The following is a 22,370-nucleotide window of genomic DNA, read 5'->3' as shown; positions in this document are numbered from 1 at the left end:
TGAACGATCCTATCAGTGGTGCAGTCTGCCTGCGCAGCACACGGACACACGCAGTCCCAGAGCACCACTGGTAATTAAAGGAGGTGAGGTTCCCTGCAGTCAGACAGAGGCCCGCACCTCACAGCAGGAAACTCTGCACAGCATCTCCTGGGGTCCCACACATCTAAGGAAACGAGCTGTTGGTATCAATCAGGTAAGTACAGAATAGTAATGGTGCTCTGTAATATCTGTAATATTGGTAACTAAGTTATTAATTTTAATCACTGCATGGAGGCAGCTGATGCCTCCAGCTCAGTTGTTGGGGAAGCTGTTATCGCGGCTGATCTGTTTGAAGGGTCAGTGCCATGCGTTAGGTGCCACATAACCTCAGGTCATGTTCCGTTGGTTGGATCAGTAAATGGCTAACTATTGGGCTACTACCGCTGACACCTATAGCTAACTGTGTACCATTGCTTAGACCCTTTGTATGCATTTTTGTTAGTCCCTGTGGATAAGAGCGTTTGCTAAATTGTGACTGATGCAGCAGCACTCTTATTCATGCACCTTTTAATATTGCCAAATTATTTTCTTACTGTGGCTAGCTTCAGGAAGCCTATTTGTAGCCTACGTTATTATTATAACATTCTGAATTGCTCTACAGTATCAGCTGGCAGATTCCTTTACTATGAGGCAGACTGAGAGGCCACAATCACTCTATGGTTTACTGTCATGATTTACTGAAGATCCTGATGAATGTTATTTAAAAAATCAAGTAAATTTTCAATGCTGAAATGAAATGGAAATGAAAATCTCAATATTGGTGAATACATCCGAGTTACAAACTTTAACATACTATGTATAATGTATTAAGTATGATTTATTATTATTATTATTATTATTATTATTATTATTATTATTATTATTATTATTATTATCCATCCATTATCTATACCCGCTTATCCCTGGTCAGAGTCGCAGGAGGTGCTGGAGCCTATCCCAGCATGCATTTGGCGAGAGGCAGGATTATACCCAGGACAGTTTGCCAGTACATCACAGGGGGCACACACCATTTACTCCCAAACTCATACCTAGGGGCAAATTAGACTCTAATTAGCCTACCTGCATGTCTTTGGACTGTGGGAGGAAACTGGAGTACCTGGAGGAAACCCATGCGGACACAGGGAGAACAGTGTTACCCACTGCGCCACTGTGCCACCCTTTATTATTATTATTATTATTATTAGTAGTAGTAGTAGTAGTAGTAGTAGTAGTAATTATAATAATAATAATAATAGTAATAATAATAATAATAATAATAATAAAGAGGTCCAGGCAATGTTATGATGGCAATGAGGCTAGTTATGCAGATATAATTATTAGCAGCAGCTGTAGGAGTAATAATCAAAGTTCATATTCATAGTCATAACAATCCTAATGTGATATGATGATACACGGGTTATGCCATTGTTTTTTTATTGTGGCAGGTGCCTTACAGTGTTCGTGGGGGCGTGTTTAAATTTCATTCACCGCGTTCAGCGGGAGAACCTGCCAGGCTAGTATGCGCACACTGTGAGGATTAAACCCAGTTACTGTTGTCATCAGCGGACAAAACAGAGAATACCCGGCATTTTTCAAATAGCTGAGATATAATTCCTTGCCATGGCACGACGGTGCTGCCAGTGGCAATGACTACAAGTGCATGCGGGAAGAGTCGGCCGTACTGGTTCGGTGACGGGGGTGACGGAGGGGTGAGCTCATTCTTGACAGTGAATCTGATTTCCCGCCTGATAGCGAACGCCGTCTGTGGATTTCTCGCCGTATGCGCGTGTCGCGGTGCCGTAACTGAAAGTGGTTAAAATATCACAAAAAGCTTCATATGTAAAGGCTGATGTTTCTTTGAAGAGTAACAAAATCAGGCGCAACCATCTTTTTATTGGCCATCTTTTCAAAGGCATTTTAAGTTTTAAGAGCATCTGAAGTTATTTTTTCAATCATATTTGACTTTTAAAAAAATATCGTGAGCAGCTCAGTGTGTAAATACAGGCTACCATCTGCAGTCATAGGTTTAAGCCCCAGTATTGGCCCGTCATTTAGCCAATCACAACTGGGAGTCCACAAAGATGGGTGACCATGATATTGAAATAACATGGGTTGTGTTCAAATGTTACTTGAATTTGGTGTTATATGTGTACCGGAACATCATTCTTATTCTAGATTAAAAGTTTCACAGATCCACATTAGTGCTTTAAGCTTTGATCTGTTCTGGGCTTGCAAAATAAACCTCTAGTGAAGATAAAGGTAACCTGAGAATTTGCACAAAACAAGAAAATGCACTCAACAGATTTTTTATTGCGTACAATAGCCTACAGTTCAGTACGTATAGTCATTTTCACAAAATTCAATAAACAGCGTATGCAATTGCATAATTAAATGCAATTCAAAATGAACAATTACCAAGAGTTAGCGCACACTTTGCCTGGAGACATTAGTGGAAAAGACAGGTGTACTGTAGACACTCTCTTTGCTTGGATGAAGATCAGTCCTGCGCGTGCTGCACGGGTGAAGCTCCAAACGTACGTGTGGAATCAGAAGTAGCCGAAGCAAAACTTGATGATAGAGAAAGAAGGACGCGCGCTTCAGCAGGTTTGGCAAGTTGAGGGCACACCCCTCGTCATCTGGGACGGCCAATTCTCGAGGATTCTGTGACGTTGCGATAACATTGGTCAAATGGGAGACGATACAGGGCGGCGAATCAGCCGGTACACCTGCACGCACAGTCGCACAGTCATCCCACGCGCTGAGCTCGTCCTTCGCTTGATTCAGGTGAGCATTTCAGATACTGCAATTAAAACATCAGGATTATCTTTCTGGTATCATTTAATTCACTTTTGGCCACATGTAGGCTATTTATTTTACACCAATGTCCAAATGAGAATAAAACTAATTGAATTATGTAAAATCTATGTGCGGAATAGTGCAAGGATGTTTGCCTGTTGGCGTGGTGTTTATTTGCGTTATCAGAAACGATTACAGTGATGTTAATAGTAAACAGATTGTAGATGCGCTATAATTTATCAAACTCGAGAAAATCAAATTAAACAAAAGTACCTGTTAAATTCAACAAAAGTACCTGTGGTGTTTTCTAAATGGCTATTTCGCATCGGAATGGAAGGATTTGCTTTTGGTTGCATAGGCTATACTAACCAATTAATCACCTACCTCCAAAAGTAGAGTCACTGCTTAGGCCTGTTTCTTAGATATGTTTGAAGTTGACTGTAACGTCCCTCGTGACAGACACGAAGCCTAAAATTGATTTTAAAAAGTCGTCCCTTTATCTTCACATTTGGATTTGGGTTGCTTATATTGTTTCAGAATTGGAGAAAAGTGGAGAAAAACATTTGCTTGTCGGATGTCACCATGTACTTTACAGAATGTCATCTTCGCTTTTACTAAACTATTAGTGAACTAGTAATCAGTTTATTTAGTACTAGGCTAAGTGTATTTTAGCACAATGCAAAAATAATATTTGTATTGCAACCATTAGCGTTAAATTTAAGTCAGTCGCATTTCCTCATTCGTAATCAACGCCATTTTTTAAAAATGAAATCCCATAATGCTCAGGATTTTGCGGTTTTAGTTGCGATTGATTGGTATTAACATGAGCTTTCTAAATATGCGATTCCTTCGTCATTACAATTGGCTACTGTTGCCCAATTCTGTTATTGCGAGCCACAGCTCAATCTGTAGTGATTCTCGCTGCTGGCTGCCACGAAGTTTTCAGCTTTGCAATGGAATACTTTTTAAATGTATTTTTATGTGGTAAGCCAAAGCTGTGCTTATACACGTCACCCAAATCTTAGGTTAATTTTGTAGGAAACTTAGAGAAATTGTTTGCATCAGAACCTGAGGGTAAATGCACGCCCTGGAGTACTTGCATTCATTTTTGTTTCTATTTATTCTGATACAGCCATACCATCATACCGCATCAATGAAAGTCTATAGGAAATAGGAACAAAGTGCGAGCCCTCTCCGCGAATGGCAGTATGTCACTCCGTCGCATTCCTGAGAGCGAGCCGAAAACCAGTTTTATCACTTCATCTCGTACTTGGACGGAGTTCGCGGAGTTTGTTGTTCACGATGTACAGGTGGAGATGTACAGATGTGACGACAGAGACTAGTACGTTAAGCACACCAGGACTATAGGTTACAGTGCTGGGCCCGTGGAGTGCAGATGTTCAGTCTCTGAACCAATCAGCCCTCAGAATGCGGGCGTATGAATCAGCAGTAACTGCAGTGCACTCAAACTTCGTCCTGAGTTGGAAAGAAGAACTAGAGTAAATCTTAACATAATTTTGGTTTAAATGGTACTAGAGGTACAATTTAATAAACAATGAATGGATGGGAATGGTGTTGCGCATTGGTGCACATACACACATTTCTTGTGTTTGATCTTTATATATTTATGATGACAAAATTCAACTAATAATACTAACACTGAATTCAGATGCGTGTCAGAGTCTTGTGTCCTCCTAATGTTCAGGTGATTCTGATTCTGGTGGTTTCAGTGGTGTGGTGTTTAATATCCCAGCATGGTTTGAGTGCGCTTGTATGCTTAAAAAGGTCAATGGCAGCCATTACTCATTGGTACCGGACGATCGACACCCCACGGCCTAAAGCAGTTTTTCCTGGAGAGGGGGTGGGGGGTGTTTTCCAGGATGAAATAGCTCCTGTCAGCGCTGTGAGCAGCCAGCTCGTGGTCTGGGGAGCGTGATGATAACATTCTCCGTGTCACGGCCTTCTGAGTCTGCAGACCTGAGCCCAGTTTATTTATGGCTTATGTGGAGCGGCACACTGGGCCCCATATTCCACTTCCTGCTACTAAATTGCAGTTGATTGGATTTCTTTTGGAGGAGCAGTGTAGTCTTCCTGTTGTGGAAATCCCAGATGCTGACGGGCTCTACCCGAGCTTGTGCCCGCTCCTCACCCTCCGGGATTTTTTGTTGAGAGACTGAACACAAGTCTTGCAGTTGACTGGGGTTTTTAAAGTCTGTTTAGAAAGGCAAAAAAATTTTCTGAGCTTCTTTATCTTGCATATCTTTGCATGTATATCTTGTAATGTTTTTTTGTTACACTTTTTTTGTACGTCGCTTTGGATAAAAGCGTCTGCCAAATGAATGTAATGTAATGTGGTAAATATATACTTTGCTGCTTCTGTGCTGGGTGGCTTTTGAAAGAAATATTTTGATTGCATACCTCAGATTGCTTCGGACTGAGTAACTGTGTTTACACACTCATCTGGGTGTGGCTAGGTGTGCAAATGAGGAAAATGATGGACAGGAAAATATTTTTTTATGATATAGCGTTCGGTAATGCCTTAATAGAGGGAAGTATTCATGCTGCTAAGTGGAATTATGTGAAACCGCTTGGCTGTCAGACCATTTTGTTTCACTAAAAAGGTTGTTTCCTGCTGTTTTTCTTTTTTTCATTTGACCCATTGTTCACCTGTGCAGTCCTCTTGGTGCAGGAGCACACACTCCATTTTGGGATGTCACCTTTGAAATGACCGAGCCGGGCACTCTCTGGCTGGGGTGCTGTGTGTCCGAAATGGCTGGCATGGCTGTGTGGGGGGTACAGGCTGTACATGCCAGGAGAGTGAGGGCATTGGGTACATATCGTGCCTGGTCAGCTGCTCGCTAAATGCCTCCATTGTGATCTGTCTTTCACACCACCCTTTGTGATCCATCAGGAGCCTTTAAAGCCAGCCTTCAAAGACAAGCATTATTATTATTATAGTCTTTATTTGTATAGCATGTTATTTAAATAAATCCGCCCAAGGTGTTTCACATAGAAATAGAAAAGAACAAAAAGTTACCCATTGACAATTAAAATGGTAAAAACATGGAGGAGGGGGGGTTTCAGCAGAAACCTGTAACTGCTGCTGAGACACACGTACGCCATCGCAGCCTGTGAGCAGGGGTCTCCATCGCAGCCTGAGAGCAGGGGTCTCCATCGCAGCCTGTGAGCAGGGGCACCCCTTTATCTGGTCCCGTTTGGAGCTGGAAGGAGAAGCTATCCAGCGGGTCGTGTGTTGCGACACCGCGCCTGAGTGGCAGGAGGGCGTGTCCTGGCTCCAGGGGTGACCCACTTCTGAGGTTCCTCCCATGCACTTAAAGCTTTAAATATGCAGCCTGCTGCCCTGCGGTTAAGTCATGCGCTAGGCGGCGGTTATATGGACAGGTGCCTGAAAGCAGCTTTGTCTTCTTGCTGCTTCTTTTCCTTGTGAAGTCGAACTACAGAGAACGCCTCCTAACTTTGGAATACTTCTGATATTACTTATTTCAAGAGCATCAGATTTCCTTTTCCTGACATTGCATGTTCGTTATCAGAGACTGCTTGGTTGTTGCTACTGGTAACGGCATATGGAAATGTCTTTGACACTTTGCCTGTGAGTATGTATCAGTGTTTAACGCCTCAGCATTTGCCTTTGATTTCATTTGGAAATGAGCTCTCCCATTTCTGCACTTATTCAGCATTTGACTGTTTTTGTAGAAATTTGTGTTGTATCTTTTTAAAATGCTAATATTTGGATAACTGCTCTTTGTAATGTACTGAGTTTTCTCAGTGGAACGCTGTGGAGTTTAGTGGATCTTTCCCTGAGCGTGAGCCGCTGGGTCTGACGTCAGGTTTGCGCAAATACATTTTTTTGAACGCTGTCAGATGCAGGCTTTACCTACAGGAGACTTTAAACCATCCCTGACTTTTTAGACGTGTCAAAACTTCCCACGCTCAGCCCGTGAGTTTGGTGGAGCAATGTGGAGTCAGACTCGAATGTCCCTGGCTGTCTCAAGATTCTGAAATCAGCGGCGTTGTGTGGAAATCTCTCCCTGTACAGAACTGAGCTGCTGCTGGGTTTGAATGTGGCCAGTACTGAGGGACCCGTTCCATGCATCACTTCCTGCAGCTGAAGGGTTTTTTTGTGATCTATTTTATTTTATTTTTTGAATTAGATATATTGGTAAACACTTTCCTCATTTCTTCCTACCCTCCCACTAGATCCTCCTGCAGCACAGTCCCAATATGGTAACATTAGTTCAATGTAAATGGATAGTGGAAGCCTTGTACCCAATCTGATCATCAAAGACAAATGATTAGTAAGTAAATTAATAAACTACCAAATAAATAAGGCCTTGCTTGTTGTTCTGATACTTGGCGCTTGCGGGTTGATGACAGGGCTCATCTAACAGAGACAGCTGTGCATGCTGGGATGTGTGTCTGATGCATTCTGGGATGTGTGTCTGGTGCATGCATGCTGCTCGGTTCAAAGGTGGAAGAGAACATCTCCCCTTCAGAATCTAGCTGCGTGTGCCAGTTCCCTTCAGTTCCAACTTACGCATCTGCGTTTTCATTTCTGGTAGTGAGTAATCCATGTCATCAACTCTGGACATCTGGACATTATAACCTTGTGCGTCGTTTCCTTCTGTTTTTTAGGACCTGTGTGACCTGACTGCCTGTGATTACGACAGCACAGCCCCCTGAAGCAGACCCCTGTGCTCGTGGCACAGATCTCTGGGTGCAGTGCAGATCTCGGGGTGCAGTGCAGATCTCGGGGTGCAGGCAGAGAGAAGGTACGGCTAATTCACTGCATTCCTGCCGGGCTGCACACCAGCACTACGGGGTCACAGCGCATTGCACTGTTACCATGACGCCAGTCAGTGTTCGTGTTATCGGTTTTTTAAATACAATTTCAGTGTTTCAATGTTTGTAATAGTTGTCTTTGCTTATCGATGATCACCACAGTGTGTTGTCATGGCTGTGTCCGTGTGACGTGAGCAGGGGCCTGCTCCACTGATTGAGCTTTATCACTGAAATCTGTCATTTAATTCGCTTTCGTCTTCCTGATTCCACGATTGCACTTCCTGTAATGCTTTCTTTGTTGCTTCCCCCTTCTTTCAGATCTGAAATCTCACCGCTGTGTGATGATACAGTGGCTATAGGCAGGAGATATATTTCTTTAGAGGGGAAAATAAACCTGCAAGCTGGATTTCCACGGGTCGATGATGACCACCAGCCAGTCGGTGATGAGTGGCCTGGACAGGTCCCCACAAGTGGGCCGCAAACTGACCCACAACCGGAGCGGCAGCACCGGCTCGTCCCGGCACTCCCGCCAGGTGAGCGAGCCCCCCACCCCCCCTGCCCCCCCTCATCCGCCCCCCACCTCCCCTGCCCCCATCCATCCATCCCACCCCCCCACCCCCCCATCCATCCATCCATCCCACCCATCCATTCATCCATCCCCCCCCCCCCCACCTATCCACGGGCAGTGATCCCAAGAAACGATCACCTGACCTCAAAAGAACAGTCCATGTCAGTCTCTGGACTTGAACCCAAAAACATTTGTGGCTTAAATTGAAGAAAAGATTTTGGTGGCCCTGAACAAGAAAGGATCTATTCATTTTACAAATTTAGCTGCTGTTGTCCGTGTAATTCGTAGAGTAGTCCCAGCTAACACTCAGTGTTTTCACAATGTTGCTGGAATGTTTTTTCAATGTTTATAACATTGCCACTAAATGGCAGCAGAGAATGTTTTGTGTTAGCTGGGGTGGTGGGTTTCAGCACGTTTGAGATGTACCTGTAGGGGGCGCTCAGGACACTGTTGTCCTGCTCTTTCCCCATAGAACTCCAGGCACTGGGAGGTGATGGACGACCTCCAGGGCGAGATGGCGCTGGGGGCGGACGCTGGGCGGGACCTGGCCATTCCTGGGCTCTGCGAAGGCTACCTGATGAAGAAGAAGAAATGGCCCCTTCAGGGCTGGCACAAGGTAAGGTGCATGCTGGGATACATGCCATGGAGTCCATCAACCCGTAGTGAACTTTTCAGGCTTAATAACCGCTCTGGTTGAAACCATCTCTGTGAACACTTGCGTTAAATAACATCACGTGCTGACAGACTTTAATCGCCATGGAGAATGAGTGACACTATCCAATCAGTAAACATTTACGAGAAAGGAAACGCAGAGGTTTAATATTCAAATATATTAATATTGTTTTCATTATTTCCTATTCAGAGGTACTTTGTGTTGGATCAGGGGATTCTCAAGTACTCCAAGAGCAAGCAGGATGTAAGTACTTCCTGTTCTCGCCTTGCATCTCCTGTTGGTTTCCTGTTTAGGATGCACTCGCTCCTGTACGCACACCTGAGACGTGCAAAGGGCTCATCTCAAAATTCTCTCCCAGATCCAGAAGGGAAGGATGCTGGGCCATCTGGACGTCAGTGTGGCCGTCATGTCCATCAACAGGAAGTCCAAGCGCATTGATCTGGATGCTGGAGACAATCTCTATCACATTATGGTAACTTCACCCCACCCCCTTTTCATTCCCAAATTATTTCATATGTAAAATGTGTCATTTCATCTGTTAAGGAGTCCTGTGTACAGTATGAGTTTGCTTCAAAGATTTTCCCTTTATATCCAATGCTGCCTTTTTACCACAAATGTGAGAATACTGGCACAGCGTTTAGTCCCAGAAACCGTAGAGGTGTGCCTGACGAGGTTTCATCTGAAGATGTAGTCTGTGCCTGACAAGGTTTCATCTGAATAGAAGATGTAGTCTGTGCCTGATGAGGTTTCATCTGAATAGAAGATGTAGTCTGTGCCTGATGAGGTTTCATCTGAAGAGAAGATGCAGTCTGTGCTTGACGAGGTTTCATCTGAAGAGAAGATGCAGTCTGTGCCTGACAAGGTTTCATCTGAATAGAAGATGTGGTCTGTGCCTGACGAGGTTTCATCTGAAGAGAAGATGCAGTCTGTGCCTGACGAGGTTTCATCTGAAGATGTATAAATAACGCAAACAAAGGGACCGAGAGCTGCAGTCCTGATGGGCGGGATTCCCGTGCGACGGGAGGAACCGGTTTAGGGATCTTTTTATTTTTTTAACCTTTCAGTGACGTTATTGGTTGAGAGCCAGTGGAGACTGACTGACAGATTGCCCATTAGGGGACTCTTGAGTAACCTGCCTGGGGCTTAAAGTCCAAGTTGATGAATGAACCACTTTGCTGACCGAAACTGGTACGGCTTAAGTGCAGGGTCACTCTGCGGTCACTCTGCGGTCACTCTGCGGGGACAGCGTGGGTCTCTGTGGGGACAGCGTGGGTCACACTGCGTGGGTCTCTCTGCGGTCACAACGTGGGTCACTGCGTGGACAGCGTGGGTCTCTCTGCGTGGGTCACACTGCGGTCACTGCGGGGACAGCGTGGGTCACTCTGCGGGGACAGCGTGGGTCTCTCTGTGGGGACAGCGTGGGTCTCTCTGCGGTCACCACGTGGGTCACTCTGCGGGGACAGCGTGGGTCACTGTGAGGACAGCGTGGGTCTCTCTGCGTGGGTCTCTCTGCGGGGACAGCGTGGGTCACTCTGCGTGGGTCACTCTGCGGGGACAGCGTGGGTCACTGCGGGGACAGCGTGGGTCTCTCTGTGGGGACAGCGTGGGTCTCTGCGGGGACAGCGTGGGTCTCTGTGGGGACAGCGTGGGTCACTGCGGGGACAGCGTGGGTCTTGGTGTTTGGTGTGTAAGGGAAGCAGAAGTTCAGCCTTTTTGCGTGTGCGCCGGTACAGTGAGTTAAATGACTGGGTCACTGAAGTGGCTTACCCCGTCCCCTGTGATTACTTAGTCATACCTGAGATTCCACGTGTCACGACAAAGGTGAGAATCCCATAATGGGACCTGATCCTTAGCCTGGAGAAAATAAGCAGGAGTTCCAAACTTGTATGTTTATGAACAGAGGTGGAAAATCCAGGTTCAGAAAGTAAAAGTCCTCCCCACCCCAATTATCGGCCAGGAGGTAGAGCTCGTTAGTGAGATCAGCTGGCGGAGTTCATGGCGTTCTGCCCCCTGGACTCTGCACCCTGGACTCTGCCCCCTGGACTCTGCCCCCTGGACTCTGCCCCCTGGACTCTGCCCCCTGGACCCTGGGTAGGCGTTGAGAGCTTGTGTTGCACGTTGGCAGGCGAAGACCCAGGAGCTGTTCTACATCTGGGTGACCAAGCTGTCGGCCCACCGCGTGTTTAAGAAGAACGAGGCGGTGCACGTGCACAACGGCGTCCTGCAGGCGCTCTCGGGCGGGGCCAGCACCCTGCCCACCATGGCCAGCCTGGCGCAGAGGAACCAGGGAATGCCCTTCAGCGTGAGCGCCTCTCTCTCCTAAAACTCACACTCCTCTCTCCCCTCACACCTCTCTCACTTCCCTCACTCTCCCCTCCCTCCCCTGACTCTCCCCTCCCTCCCCTCACACTCCCCTCACTCCTCTCTCACTCCCCTCACTCTCCTCTCTCCCCCCTCACTCCTCTCTCACTCCCCTCACTCTCCTCTCTCCCCTCTCACTCCCTCTCTCCCCTCACTCCTCTCTCACTCCTCTCTCACTCCTCTCTCACTCCTCTCTCACTCCTCTCTCACTCCTCTCTCACTCCTCTCTCACTCCTCTCTGACTCCTCTCTCTCCTCTCTCACTCCTCACTTCCCTCACTCCTCTCATTCTCACTCCTATTTCTCACTACTATTCTCCAGTTCAGTGAGCATGACTTTCAGTAGGATATGTGCACTTGCGTTAAACTGGGTGCGACGCATGATGTCATGTAAAACTGAGATATTGAGACGGTGGGGTACAGTGCAGTTTTGGGGTTTCTGTTGCAGTCCTACCCGCAGTACCAGAGCAGCGCCTCCATCTGGCCGAGCGAGGCGGCGCATGTGAAGGACGAGCTTCCCGCCGCCGCCCCGGGCGTGAACAGCAAGGTGTCGGCCTGGCTGCAGCAGACCCCGGACTCCGACGGCTGCTCCCAAGGTGCGCCGGGTCACATGACCTCCTGGGGGAGGGAACGGGCCGCCCGCGCGTGCCCGAGGCGGGGGCCCGGGTTCATTAGGCCCTGCTCAGGTACCCCAGCCCCGCCCAGGTGACTGGCCCAGGTGAGGGATGTCCCCCAGCCTCAGGCTCACCTGCGCTAGGGCTGGATTAGCTGCATCCGGTGCTTGAGGTGGGATACATCGCATACCTGGGACCAGCTGGGGTACCTGAGGCGGGGTTTGGGAACCACTGATCTATCCTAAACCTGATTCGCAATTAAATCTTAAATGCAAGTGTTTAGCTTTTTCAGCAATGACTCAAAGTAACTTTCCACACTGTTTGTTAAGCGGGAGGGTGGGGGGGAGGGGGTAAGGATATGTGTTGATTGTATTCAAGCCCGTGTTTCTGTAGTTCATGGAGGGTCTCCCCTAAAAAAGCGCTTTGTGCCTGGCCCTCACCCCTCGCCTGGCTCTACCCCCCCCCCCACCCCCCCCCCAGAGCTGCTTCGTTGCCAGGGCGAGCTGGCTGAGCTGCACCAGCTCATCCAGAGGCTGCAGTTCCTGGAGACCGGGCAGCCCATGACCAACGGGGACCTGGAGCACCGGATCAGCATGCAGGTGGGGGGGGGGCTGTCCTGGGACACCCGCCTGCCGCTTCACAGACTACCGAGCACATGCTCAGTCCTCCTCTTTTGTACTCTGCTGGGAACACAACACATTACATTACAGGCATTTGGCAGACGCTCTTATCCAGAGCGACGTACAACAAAGTGTATAGTGTGTAAACACACACGTTTAGGCTAAGTTGTCGACTACAGAGTGGCACAGTTAGCAAGCCCTATTCTCTCTCTCTCTCTCTCTCTCTCAGAATCTCACGCTCGAGAAGCCCAAGAGGAGGTCGATCTGGGGCCATTCTCGTACCCTGTCCCGAGTGGAGGCTCTTGGTATGGTGAGTGGCACCTCTTACACACCTCCAAACTTCCATCAGAAAGTCCCGTCTGAAGACCCTGGAAAATACGCTTTCAGTCCAAATGAGACTTTGATTAATTTAGTTTCTTCTTTATAATGTTATTATAAAAATTATTCATGGTAAAGTCACTGATAAATATTATTTAAAGGTTTTCTCGGTCTACAGTTAATGGATATTATGAACTGCATATTAAAAAAGTAATTTTGTAAGTAAGTCTTCCATTCAAGTTGCCGTGGAGGTGACCGTGTGACCGTCAGCCATAGACATGTAGAGCATGTGAGCAGCAGCTGAATTTGAGGCTGTCGGTCACGTTGCATTGTTGATATTGCTGGGGCCAGTGGTAGGGTGGGGGGCAGAGGTTACTGGAGCAGGTGCAGGTTCTCTGAGCTGGAACTGGAACAGGAATGCCAGTCGGTTTGGCTGGCCGCCTTTCTGAGGTGTAGAATAAACCTGTGAATAACCCTTCTGTGAAACCTTGACATTTTAACCCCCCCCTCTCTGTCTGCAGTTGAATAGCAACAACCTGAGTGCCTCGCCCCACCTGGGGGCGTCGGTCCAGTCCATCCCCGACTACGTGTACTCCCAGCTGGCCACGCCCGGCATCGTGTCCCCCGAGGGCAAGAAGGTCCAGCAGGCCGTCTGCTACATGTCTGAGAAGGGTGAGTGTCCGGGTTAGCTGCCCTGGTACAGGGTTAGGGTTAGCTGCCCTGGTACAGGGCTCTTTGTGGTGGTGGAACCAGAGCAGTACAGAGCGTTTGGAGCGTGTTCACTGTGCGATGCCGGAGCGTTTGGAGCGTGTTCAGCGTGCGATGCCTGAGCGTTTGGAGCGTTTGGAGCGTGTTCAGCGTGCGATGCCGGAGCGTTTGGAGCGTGTTCAGCGTGCGATGCCGGAGCGTTTGGAGCGTGTTCACCGTGCGATGCCTGAGCGTTTGGAGCGTGTTCAGCGTGCGATGCCTGAGCGTTTGGAGCGTGTTCACCGTGCGATGCCTGAGCGTTTGGAGCGTGTTCAGCGTGCGATGCCGGAGCGTTTGGAGCGTGTTCACCGTGCGATGCCTGAGCGTTTGGAGCGTGTTCACCGTGCGATGCCTGAGCGTTTGGAGCGTGTTCACCGCGCTGCCTGGTTGTGATGGCGGCTCGCTCTCTCCGCAGTGTACGCGTCTCTGAAGTCCGTGCACGAGGCTCTGACCCAGGAGCGGGAGCGGCTACGAGACGCCTGGGCGACCCCTGACCTCCGCAACTGCACCTCCCGCCAGCTGGCCAACCTGTGCACACAGCTGTCTGAGGTGAGACCCGCGAACCCCGCCCCTCACACCAACCCCCCCATCAATCTCCCCGACCCTTCAGCGCCCCCCGCCCGTCAAACCCTCCGCTTCCCCCACCCCTCAGAGGCCTACACAAGCGTAGGCGTTTCGATTGGGCTTTGCTGTAGCATTTCATAAATGCTCAGATACTACCGTAAACTACTGCTTCTATACTTCTTAGGATTTATTGGAATATGAAATGCATCACTTATTCAGTATGAAAATCTGTCATAAAATAGTACCGGTTTTCTTTTACTTATTTTTTTTTAAATGGGGGAATTGGTCTGAAAGATTCGATGTCCATGAATAACTGAACCTCGTGTCACTCGTCACTGGGTAGCGTGAGAGGAAGAATTTCTTACGTACAGATATTTTGTTTTCCTTTGGTTCTTTGACATGAAGACTCAGGTAGGACAGGTTAAGCCGGCTGAACTGGGGTCCCAGGAACCCGTGAGGGGTGGGGTGGCTGTTTGGGGGGGATTGACCGAGTTCACAGCTTTTAACAAAGTAACAGGAAAGCAATGTTTGGCCCAACCGAAAAGGTTCGGAACCACTGACCCAGCCCAAGGACGAATTCATCAGAACGTCCGACTCGAACAAGTCATATTTAAATTTCATCTTGTGTCCTTGGCAAATTGGATCACCACAGAGCACGTTCCAGAGAGCAAGCTGAATTGTGGTTTTTGACAAGTTATAGGATTTTAAATAATAATAATTAATTGATGCCATAGATGAGAGAAAATGCTATAGTTTTATAGAATGGTGCACGTTGTTGGAATCTACATGACTTCTCACCTAAATAAAGTCTTCCCATCACTTTTATTCAGCTCATCACACCAAATCTACACCAGCTTAAGCATCAGTTATAATGAGCAATATTTAGTAAATCGGATACATTTGAACATAACCATGTAATTGCAATAAGCCGGACGCTGTTTGCTTTGACTTGTGTGCTCCCTCTAGTGGTCATTCTCCTTAAAAACTGCTGGGTTCCGTAAAAGTCGAAGAGCAGGTTTTTCTTTTATAATTCTCCCGTAAGTACAGATGACCTTGAGGAAAGTGTGGAAATGAGGGGAGAACAGTGGGTTGACAGACGGGGTCATGCTGTTCCCTCAGGGCCCAGTTTAAAATGGCGGCTGGATTCACGTTCTCGGGCGTTAGTTAGCAGCGCAGAGCTCTAACAGTGTGTGCGTTTCCACAGCTGGAAATGCAGTCCCGTCTCACCAAGGTCCACTCGCTCTCCCTGTCCTCCGACTCCACCGACGACTCCTTCTGCACCGTCAACCAGGATCAGGTGAGTCATCACCTGTACCGTACCTCTTTACAAGGGCTGATGGGTAAGGTACCTCCCTATGAAATTAATTTATGTATGAATATGATTATTTAGACTCCAGGGGTAAATACAGTATAGTTTAATTTACAGAGGAATAGCATTGGACAGACACATGAGCAAGCTGTAGCTGGTCTGAAGGAAACATTAGCATAGCCCTCTCAGTGAACTCCTTGGATAAATCTGTGGCATACAGATTCCCCCTGACTTTCCTCCTTCTCCTCTCTTCTACAGTTTAATGTCTGGACCAGCTTTTTACAGTGTACAGCTTTTTTTGGAAATGCTTCTTTTTTTTCTTTTTTAGTTCTAAATCTGTGTTCTAGAACTCTTTCAGTTACCATTAATGATTGTGACATCAGCATTAGAATGTTCTGTCCATAATTGTGTTTTCTCTTTCCCTCTCCTCTTTCTCTCCATCTCCATTCTGCTCCTCTGCCCTCATCCCTCCTTCCAGTCTATGCTGTCCACGGATGGCCGCGATCCTCGCAGGTCGTCCGTGGCCGAATCCATGGCGGAGTACTTTGATGCCAGCGATGTCGTCGGCTTGGAGAACTCCACAGAGACGGAGGTTTCGGACGAGTCTGGCATGAGTGACATCACCACCAGCAACTCTGATCCCGACGAAGGCCAAGGTGAGCTCTGCCCCCACTTTCGGTTTGCCGCAAGGACCCCGTAGGGGGCGAATACAAGGGTCTTTACGGTTGTTTTCTGTATCCTAGACTCTTTTCTTCTCAAAGCCATTTCCACCTCTAGGGCAGCAGTATAGCTTAAGTGGCCAAAGTCATGAATTTCCCTAAAATACTGACATGGCCAGTCGACGGTGTCGTTTGTGCCCATTTTCCTATATTTGATGCCCCCTGCTAAACGCTGCCCGTGTCCCCCCAGTGGCATCCACGCATAACTACCGCGCCAGCGTCTCCAGCTCCTCGGATGTGCCCAGGCTCGCGCCCAAGGACACGGGGCGGCGCACCACCCTGCCCGCCCACTGCCCCGACAACAGCCACATCGGCCTCATGACCATCCTGTACAACAACATCGGGAAGGACCTGTCGCGTGTGTCCATGCCCGCGGCAATCAACGAGCCCGTGAGCCTGCTGCAGCGCGTGTGTGAGGAGCTGGAGTACCCCGAGCTGCTGGACACCGCCAACCACACCGACGACCCCTACGAGCGCATGGTACTGTGCGTGTGTGTGTGTGTGTGCGCGTGTGTGTGTGTGTGTGTGTGCACCAACGACCCCTACCAGCGCATGGTACCGTGTGTGTGCACGCACCAACAACCCCTACCATCTCATGGTTGTGTGTGTCTGTGTGTGTGTGTGCGTGTATCTGCATGTGTGTGGATTCACAAAAATGGACTGAAAGCAGTCTAGTGCGGTTTAAACTGGGGCGGGATTGGAGAGGGAATCTCAATGTGTGGGAATATCTGACTGATAATGAAACCAGTGATCCAGTAAAATGGCACGGTCATTGCATGGCACACTCAAACCTGTAGTTCCTTTCAACCCTTTGATGTGTGGGATCACAGTGTGATTGGAATGTCCTTAACAGAACATTCTAATGCTGATGATGTCACAATCACTACCGGTAACTGAAAGCAGTGGAGTTCTAGAACACTGACTGCATGTCCTTCAGGGGGTTAAAGTGCTGAATAATGACTGAGATGATGACTGGGTTCCTGGCCTTCCCGTTGTGCAGGTGTACATCGCCGCCTTTTCCATCTCCGGTTACGCCTGGGCTCAGTACCGCAGCCGCTACAAGCCCTTCAACCCGGTCCTGGGAGAGACCTTTGAGTGCATCCGCGAAGACCGGGGCTTCCGCTACGTCAGCGAGCAGGCAAGACCGCCGTCCGCGGGTCAGAGCTGCACTAGGCAAACGCTGTCCTGAAGGCTCCGGGACATGCTGGCTTTTCAGCCGGAGTTCTTTGGGTCAGTTGCAGGTTCATGCTCTGAGTGAGGTGTAATGCTGCTGTTAGCGTTAGCATCACATGCTGTAGTTAGCGTTAGCATCACATGCTGCAGTTAGCGTTAGCATCACATGCTGCAGTTAGCGTTAGCATCACATGCTGCAGTTAGCGTTAGCATCACATGCTGCAGTTAGCGTTAGCATCACATTTGCACTCATTTCGGTCTCCAGGTGTGCCACCATCCGCCCATCTCTGCCTGCCACGCTGAGTCGGAGAACTTCACCTTCTGGCAAGGTAGGGCTCCGTGTGCATGCTTTACACTGAAAACCCCTAAACTCTCATCTAACTGATGCACTTTAATATAGCAGCCAATAGCAGTCCTGTCTCCTATTGTAGTTACATGGCTTTCTGTTCTCTGTACAGCCTGTGTTTGGATATGCATTGAATGCCTCATTTAGGGTAGAAAAATGCGAACTCTAACAATGTATGCTCTCCCCAACAGACCAGCGATGGAAGAACAAGTTTTGGGGAAAGTCTTTAGAGGTGATCTCCACTGGCATGGTCAACGTGACCCTTCCACGGTGAGCACTGGTTCTCCTGGTCCAAATGCAGAAACGGAAGTTTTCATTGGACGGTTGATTAACAGTCCGTTCACCTGCGCCATCTCTGACCTGCGCCTCCTCCCTTGCAGGTACGGGGACCATTACGAGTGGAACAAGGTGGTGACCTGCATCCACAACGTCCTGAGCCAGCAGCGCTGGCTGGAACACTACGGCGAGGTGGTCATCCGCAACCTCAACAGCTCGGTCTGCACCTGCAAGATGACCTTCATCAAGGTGAGCCCGCCCATCACCAGCTCAAGGCTGGGCAGGAAAGTAACGGTGTAAGGGACCATGTTCTTGCAGTGTTTGTAGTACCAGAAACATTTTTTATTTAAGTAGCCAGAACCATTCGTATTGTGAGTATTGTATGTCATACATCAGTGGTCTGTCTTCTTTCTTCTGGTACAGTGGCGTTGAGTTGCGTGATGCCAAGTGCCAACTGTACTGGATGGTTGTGGCCTGTGCTTGCGGACTGTAGAGGCCTCTTACATGTGAACTGATGTATGTCTGCTCCCCCCCCCGCAGTCGCGCTACTGGGGCTCAGACGGCACGAGGAACGAGGTGCAGGGCCAGGTCCTGAACGAGGCCGGTGAGGTGGTCCACAGATTCGGCGGGTCCTGGAGCGAGGGCATCTTCTGCGAAACGCTGCCCGTGCCTCAGTGCATCTGGAAGCCCAGTGAGTACCCCGCCCCCCAGGTCACAGCGGGACGGGTCCATGGGACGGGCCCGCAACGGTCCAGCCAATCAGAAAACACGGCCCAAACTTCTGAATCTCGGGACTGGTCCTTTGGTGGTAGTGACTCTTAATTCCCCACTTTAGGGCTGGGCGGTAACGCTCATCGTCTTCTCTTTAATTCTACCTGATGTGGTGGGAAAGATCAGACGCCGCATGAAATGCTTCCAGGGAAAAATGTTACCGTTGTGACTTGCTTGATGTTGATAAGACAGCCAATCAGCAGCAAGGTCATACAGCATGTGATCAAGTGATGTGGTTTTGAAAATGTGGAAGGTCTCAAGTTTGAATGTATACTACCACATCAGGTAAGATTAAAGAGAAAAATTAAGGCAATACACCACATGGTGGTGCTAATCGTTATCAGATAATTAGCACTGTGGTGTATCGCCCCCTGAAAACCAAAAGAACATGACCACAGGCCTGCTTTTATTGCAAGTGCAGCCCAAGGTTACAGAAACGTCAGGTACCCAACTGATCCAGGACCAGCTATCATTAATTCAGCAGCTCTGAACGGCTTTAACTGATCCTGGGTCAGTGTTTGGTGGTTGAGTTTAACCCTTTGAAGGGCAGTTTTTTGTTTTCTTTTTTTTTTTTTGGAATGTTTTTTTCAACACACAGTTTGTGTTCTAGAACTCCAGTTACCAGCATTGATTGTTACCTCATCAATGTTTCAATGTTCAGTTAAGAGTATTCTAACCATGTATTGACCTCACACCACAAAGCCTTTAATGTAGTCCCACAGTCAGACAGCCCTTCCATCCCCACTGCATGTGGTATTGAGTGCTGCAGGTGCTACAGTGCTCTCCGCCTCACTGAAGGGTTTTGCTTATTTATTTATTTTTTCTTTCTGCAGACCCTCAGCCAGAAAACTCTTACCTCTACTTCAACTTCTCGCGCATGGCTATGGAGATGAACGAGCTGCTGCCCGACCTGGTGCCCCTGCTTCCCCCCACCGACACGCGGCTGCGTCCAGACCAGAGGTGAGCCCAGGGTCCCTCCGTCCCAGGTCCCTCCGCTAGAGAGAGAGAGAGGCTCAGGGATGAGCCCCAGGTCCCTCCGCTAGAGAGAGAGAGAGGCTCAGGGATGAGCCCCAGGTCCCTCCGCTAGAGAGAGAGAGAGAGAGAGGCTCAGGGATGAGCCCCAGGTCCCTCCGCTAGAGAGAGAGAGAGGCTCAGGGATGAGCCCCAGGTCCCTCCGCTAGAGAGAGAGAGAGAGAGAGAGAGAGAGAGAGAGGCTCAGGGATGAGCCCCAGGTCCCTCCGCTAGAGAGAGAGGCTCAGGGAGGAGCTCGCTGCTGGGGTGGCGGTCCTCACCTGTACACAGGGCTGAAGTTGTGGATTTCCAGACAGACGTGATGCCAACATAAATGCAGTTACCTCACCTTCGCTGCAAATCTCCACTTTGTTTAAGCTTCGCAGTCATACTGGGTAAGAACAGATCCAGCAGGCACCTTCAGATGGGTTGGGTTCAGACTGCAGTGTTGCATCCTGTGATTGGCTCCTGCTGCTCCTCGCGGCTGTGTAGTGCCAAACTGAGCGTGTGCAAATCCCTCTGCTCTTCAGGCTCCTGGAGGAGGGAAAAGTGAACGAGGCGGACAAAAAGAAGGACGAGTTGGAGGAGAAGCAGAGGGAGCGACGGAGGGCCATGGAGAAGAGAGGAGAGAAGCACATCCCTCGTTTCTTCACGTGAGTGCGGGGGTCACATGGTCCTAACCCTAATGCCGGGCTTCTGAGCAGTGCTGTGCAGAAAGCCAAGGGAAGGCCTTTCTGCAACACTTTCATTGTTACTTAGACTTCTCTCTCGTCTGCATTCTTTATAAGTCTGTCTCCTGGCCAGGCTTGATCTTGCTGTGACTAATAATAATACATCGCTCCTTTTCTCCCGGTCAGGAAAACGCTGGATGAGAGTGGCAGAGAGGTTTGGGTCACCAACGGAACCTACTGGAAAATCCGGGAACAGCCAGGATTCGCCAACACCGAAAATCTGGACCTGTGGTGCTGAGGCGGCCCCGGCAGGGACTGGAACCCGGAACCTGGACTCGAACTGGGATGCCTGTGTATCATAGCCAAAAACATTGCTTTTTATTATATCACACGTGTCATCATTTTCCTTTTCCAAGACGGGTGTGAGGTGGGAGCGTGGAGGAACTGCTCCCCCTGGAGGAGGGGCAGGGATCGCGCTGACGGGACGCATTGGGGGCCTCTGCGGTCCTCCTAAGCACCGGACGGAACCCTACCCATGAACACGTGAAAAGCAGGCAATCCGGACGGCGGCGGAACCCCGCGGGCTCGAGAGCCGCGAGCTTACGCTAACGCCACTTCGTTCATCTCTGGAAAAAGCACAGCTGCTATCCCCAGTAGCATACAAATCTAGATTTTAAAGAAGCTTGTATATTTATACATTTTTATGAAGGGAACCGTTACCTGAATAGTGATTTATTTAACATGTTTAATGTACTTTTGTTTATTTGTTGTTGCTCTAATGAGATCGACTCTTTGTATTTTAAGGCAGTTGTTTGGGGAGGAGGTTTAAAACGGACGAATGAAGGTTGACTGCTTTATGTTCTTTCTATAAATTCTAGTATTTACTTGCGACGTATAGGTGCCTTTAATGATGTTTTTGTCGTGGTACACTGGTGTTGGAGCACATATGAAACCTCCCATCTTCACCTCTTTACCTGGGAAAGAGGTTGTCTTAACTTTGCACAAGTCTTCCTGCTGTTTACCTCGGGGATGGTCAATGTGTATGTGCTCTAAGTTTTATATGCTATATGCAAACCTGAGTTCTTCTGACATTTTTATTATCACTGTGCTCATGTCTTCTGAAGTCCTGCTTGCAGTTGATACTATGAAGTATATTTTTATGGACGTCTCAACAGCAGATGTATGAGAAGATGATCTTTATAAAACCTGTTAAATATATAGTGGAATTATTTTAAGACTCCGAAATGTATGTATATGCAACCTATTTTGATCAGGTTCAAATAAATATTAAAATAAAATTGAATCCAATGATTGAAAGAGCAGTCATTTAAGGTTCTCGTTCGTTAGTATGTTGTCACTGTGGACTGCAAACTTAACTATCAGGTAGCCTATGAGTTTTAGGTGATCAGATTTTAAACTGGTACCAATGGGGAGTATCAGACTCCTAATGACACAAATTTAATGTCAATTATGTGGCTTCATTGTTTTGCACAGTTGACATTACCTTTCAACACTGGTCAAATTATTGTACCTTTACTGAAGTTTGGGTCATATTCTAGCCATAGATAGACATTTTAGTCAAACTAACTTGATACCGAGGTCCAGAATTAAACTAACACTATTTGCATTTGTCTTTTCTGGGTAATGCATCATTCATTATATTCCCATTTTATTTTCCTTGTGTGCATATTGGGTGACAGGACCCATATTTCATCACAGGAAGGGACTGCAGAGATGAAACCACATCTACTCATTACCTCTTCAGCAGTACCCTGAATGGAGAGAACCAGAGTGAATAATTTCCTCTGAGACCAACTGCAGACTTGTTTTCATTGAGATGGCAGCCAGTATACTTGGAGCCAAGAGGTGCTCAAGAGAGCAGAATCTCCAAAGAGAACACTGAAAGAAAACAGAAATGCTACAGGATGCCCTGGCGAAAGATTCAGGTGTGGGAGAATGGCTGACCTGCCTCATCATTGACAGAAGGAGGGGAGAGGTCACAGCATCTAAAATTGAC

The 22,370-nt window shown here is 48.3% G+C and overlaps 1 protein-coding gene across 2 annotated transcripts; it reads left to right on the top strand.

The window, feature by feature from the left end:
- Positions 1-2,643: 2,643 nt before the first annotated feature.
- Positions 2,644-21,661, top strand: LOC135243413 (oxysterol-binding protein-related protein 7-like). 2 transcript variants are annotated; one of them, XM_064315216.1, is made up of 23 exons: positions 2,644-2,802; positions 7,468-7,604; positions 7,933-8,147; positions 8,655-8,798; positions 9,045-9,098; positions 9,214-9,327; positions 10,981-11,157; positions 11,663-11,810; positions 12,309-12,427; positions 12,678-12,758; positions 13,288-13,438; positions 13,929-14,062; positions 15,282-15,374; positions 15,865-16,042; positions 16,296-16,585; positions 17,106-17,243; positions 17,544-17,607; positions 17,816-17,894; positions 18,005-18,149; positions 18,441-18,591; positions 19,505-19,631; positions 20,213-20,335; positions 20,540-21,661. In XM_064315216.1, exons 3-23 carry the CDS (start codon positions 8,034-8,036, stop codon positions 20,649-20,651), a joined length of 2,736 nt encoding a protein of 911 aa, XP_064171286.1. In that variant the 5' UTR covers positions 2,644-2,802; positions 7,468-7,604; positions 7,933-8,033; the 3' UTR covers positions 20,652-21,661. The 2 variants fall into 2 exon arrangements, with proteins under 2 accessions (XP_064171286.1, XP_064171285.1); XM_064315215.1 differs by having other exon boundaries at positions 18,438-18,591.
- Positions 21,662-22,370: the final 709 nt, after the last annotated feature.

Source organism: Anguilla rostrata, chromosome 17 (genome assembly GCF_018555375.3).
Source record: "Anguilla rostrata isolate EN2019 chromosome 17, ASM1855537v3, whole genome shotgun sequence".
Classification (NCBI taxonomy): Eukaryota; Metazoa; Chordata; class Actinopteri; order Anguilliformes; family Anguillidae; genus Anguilla; species Anguilla rostrata.
This window is presented reverse-complemented; position numbering and strand designations above follow the sequence as displayed.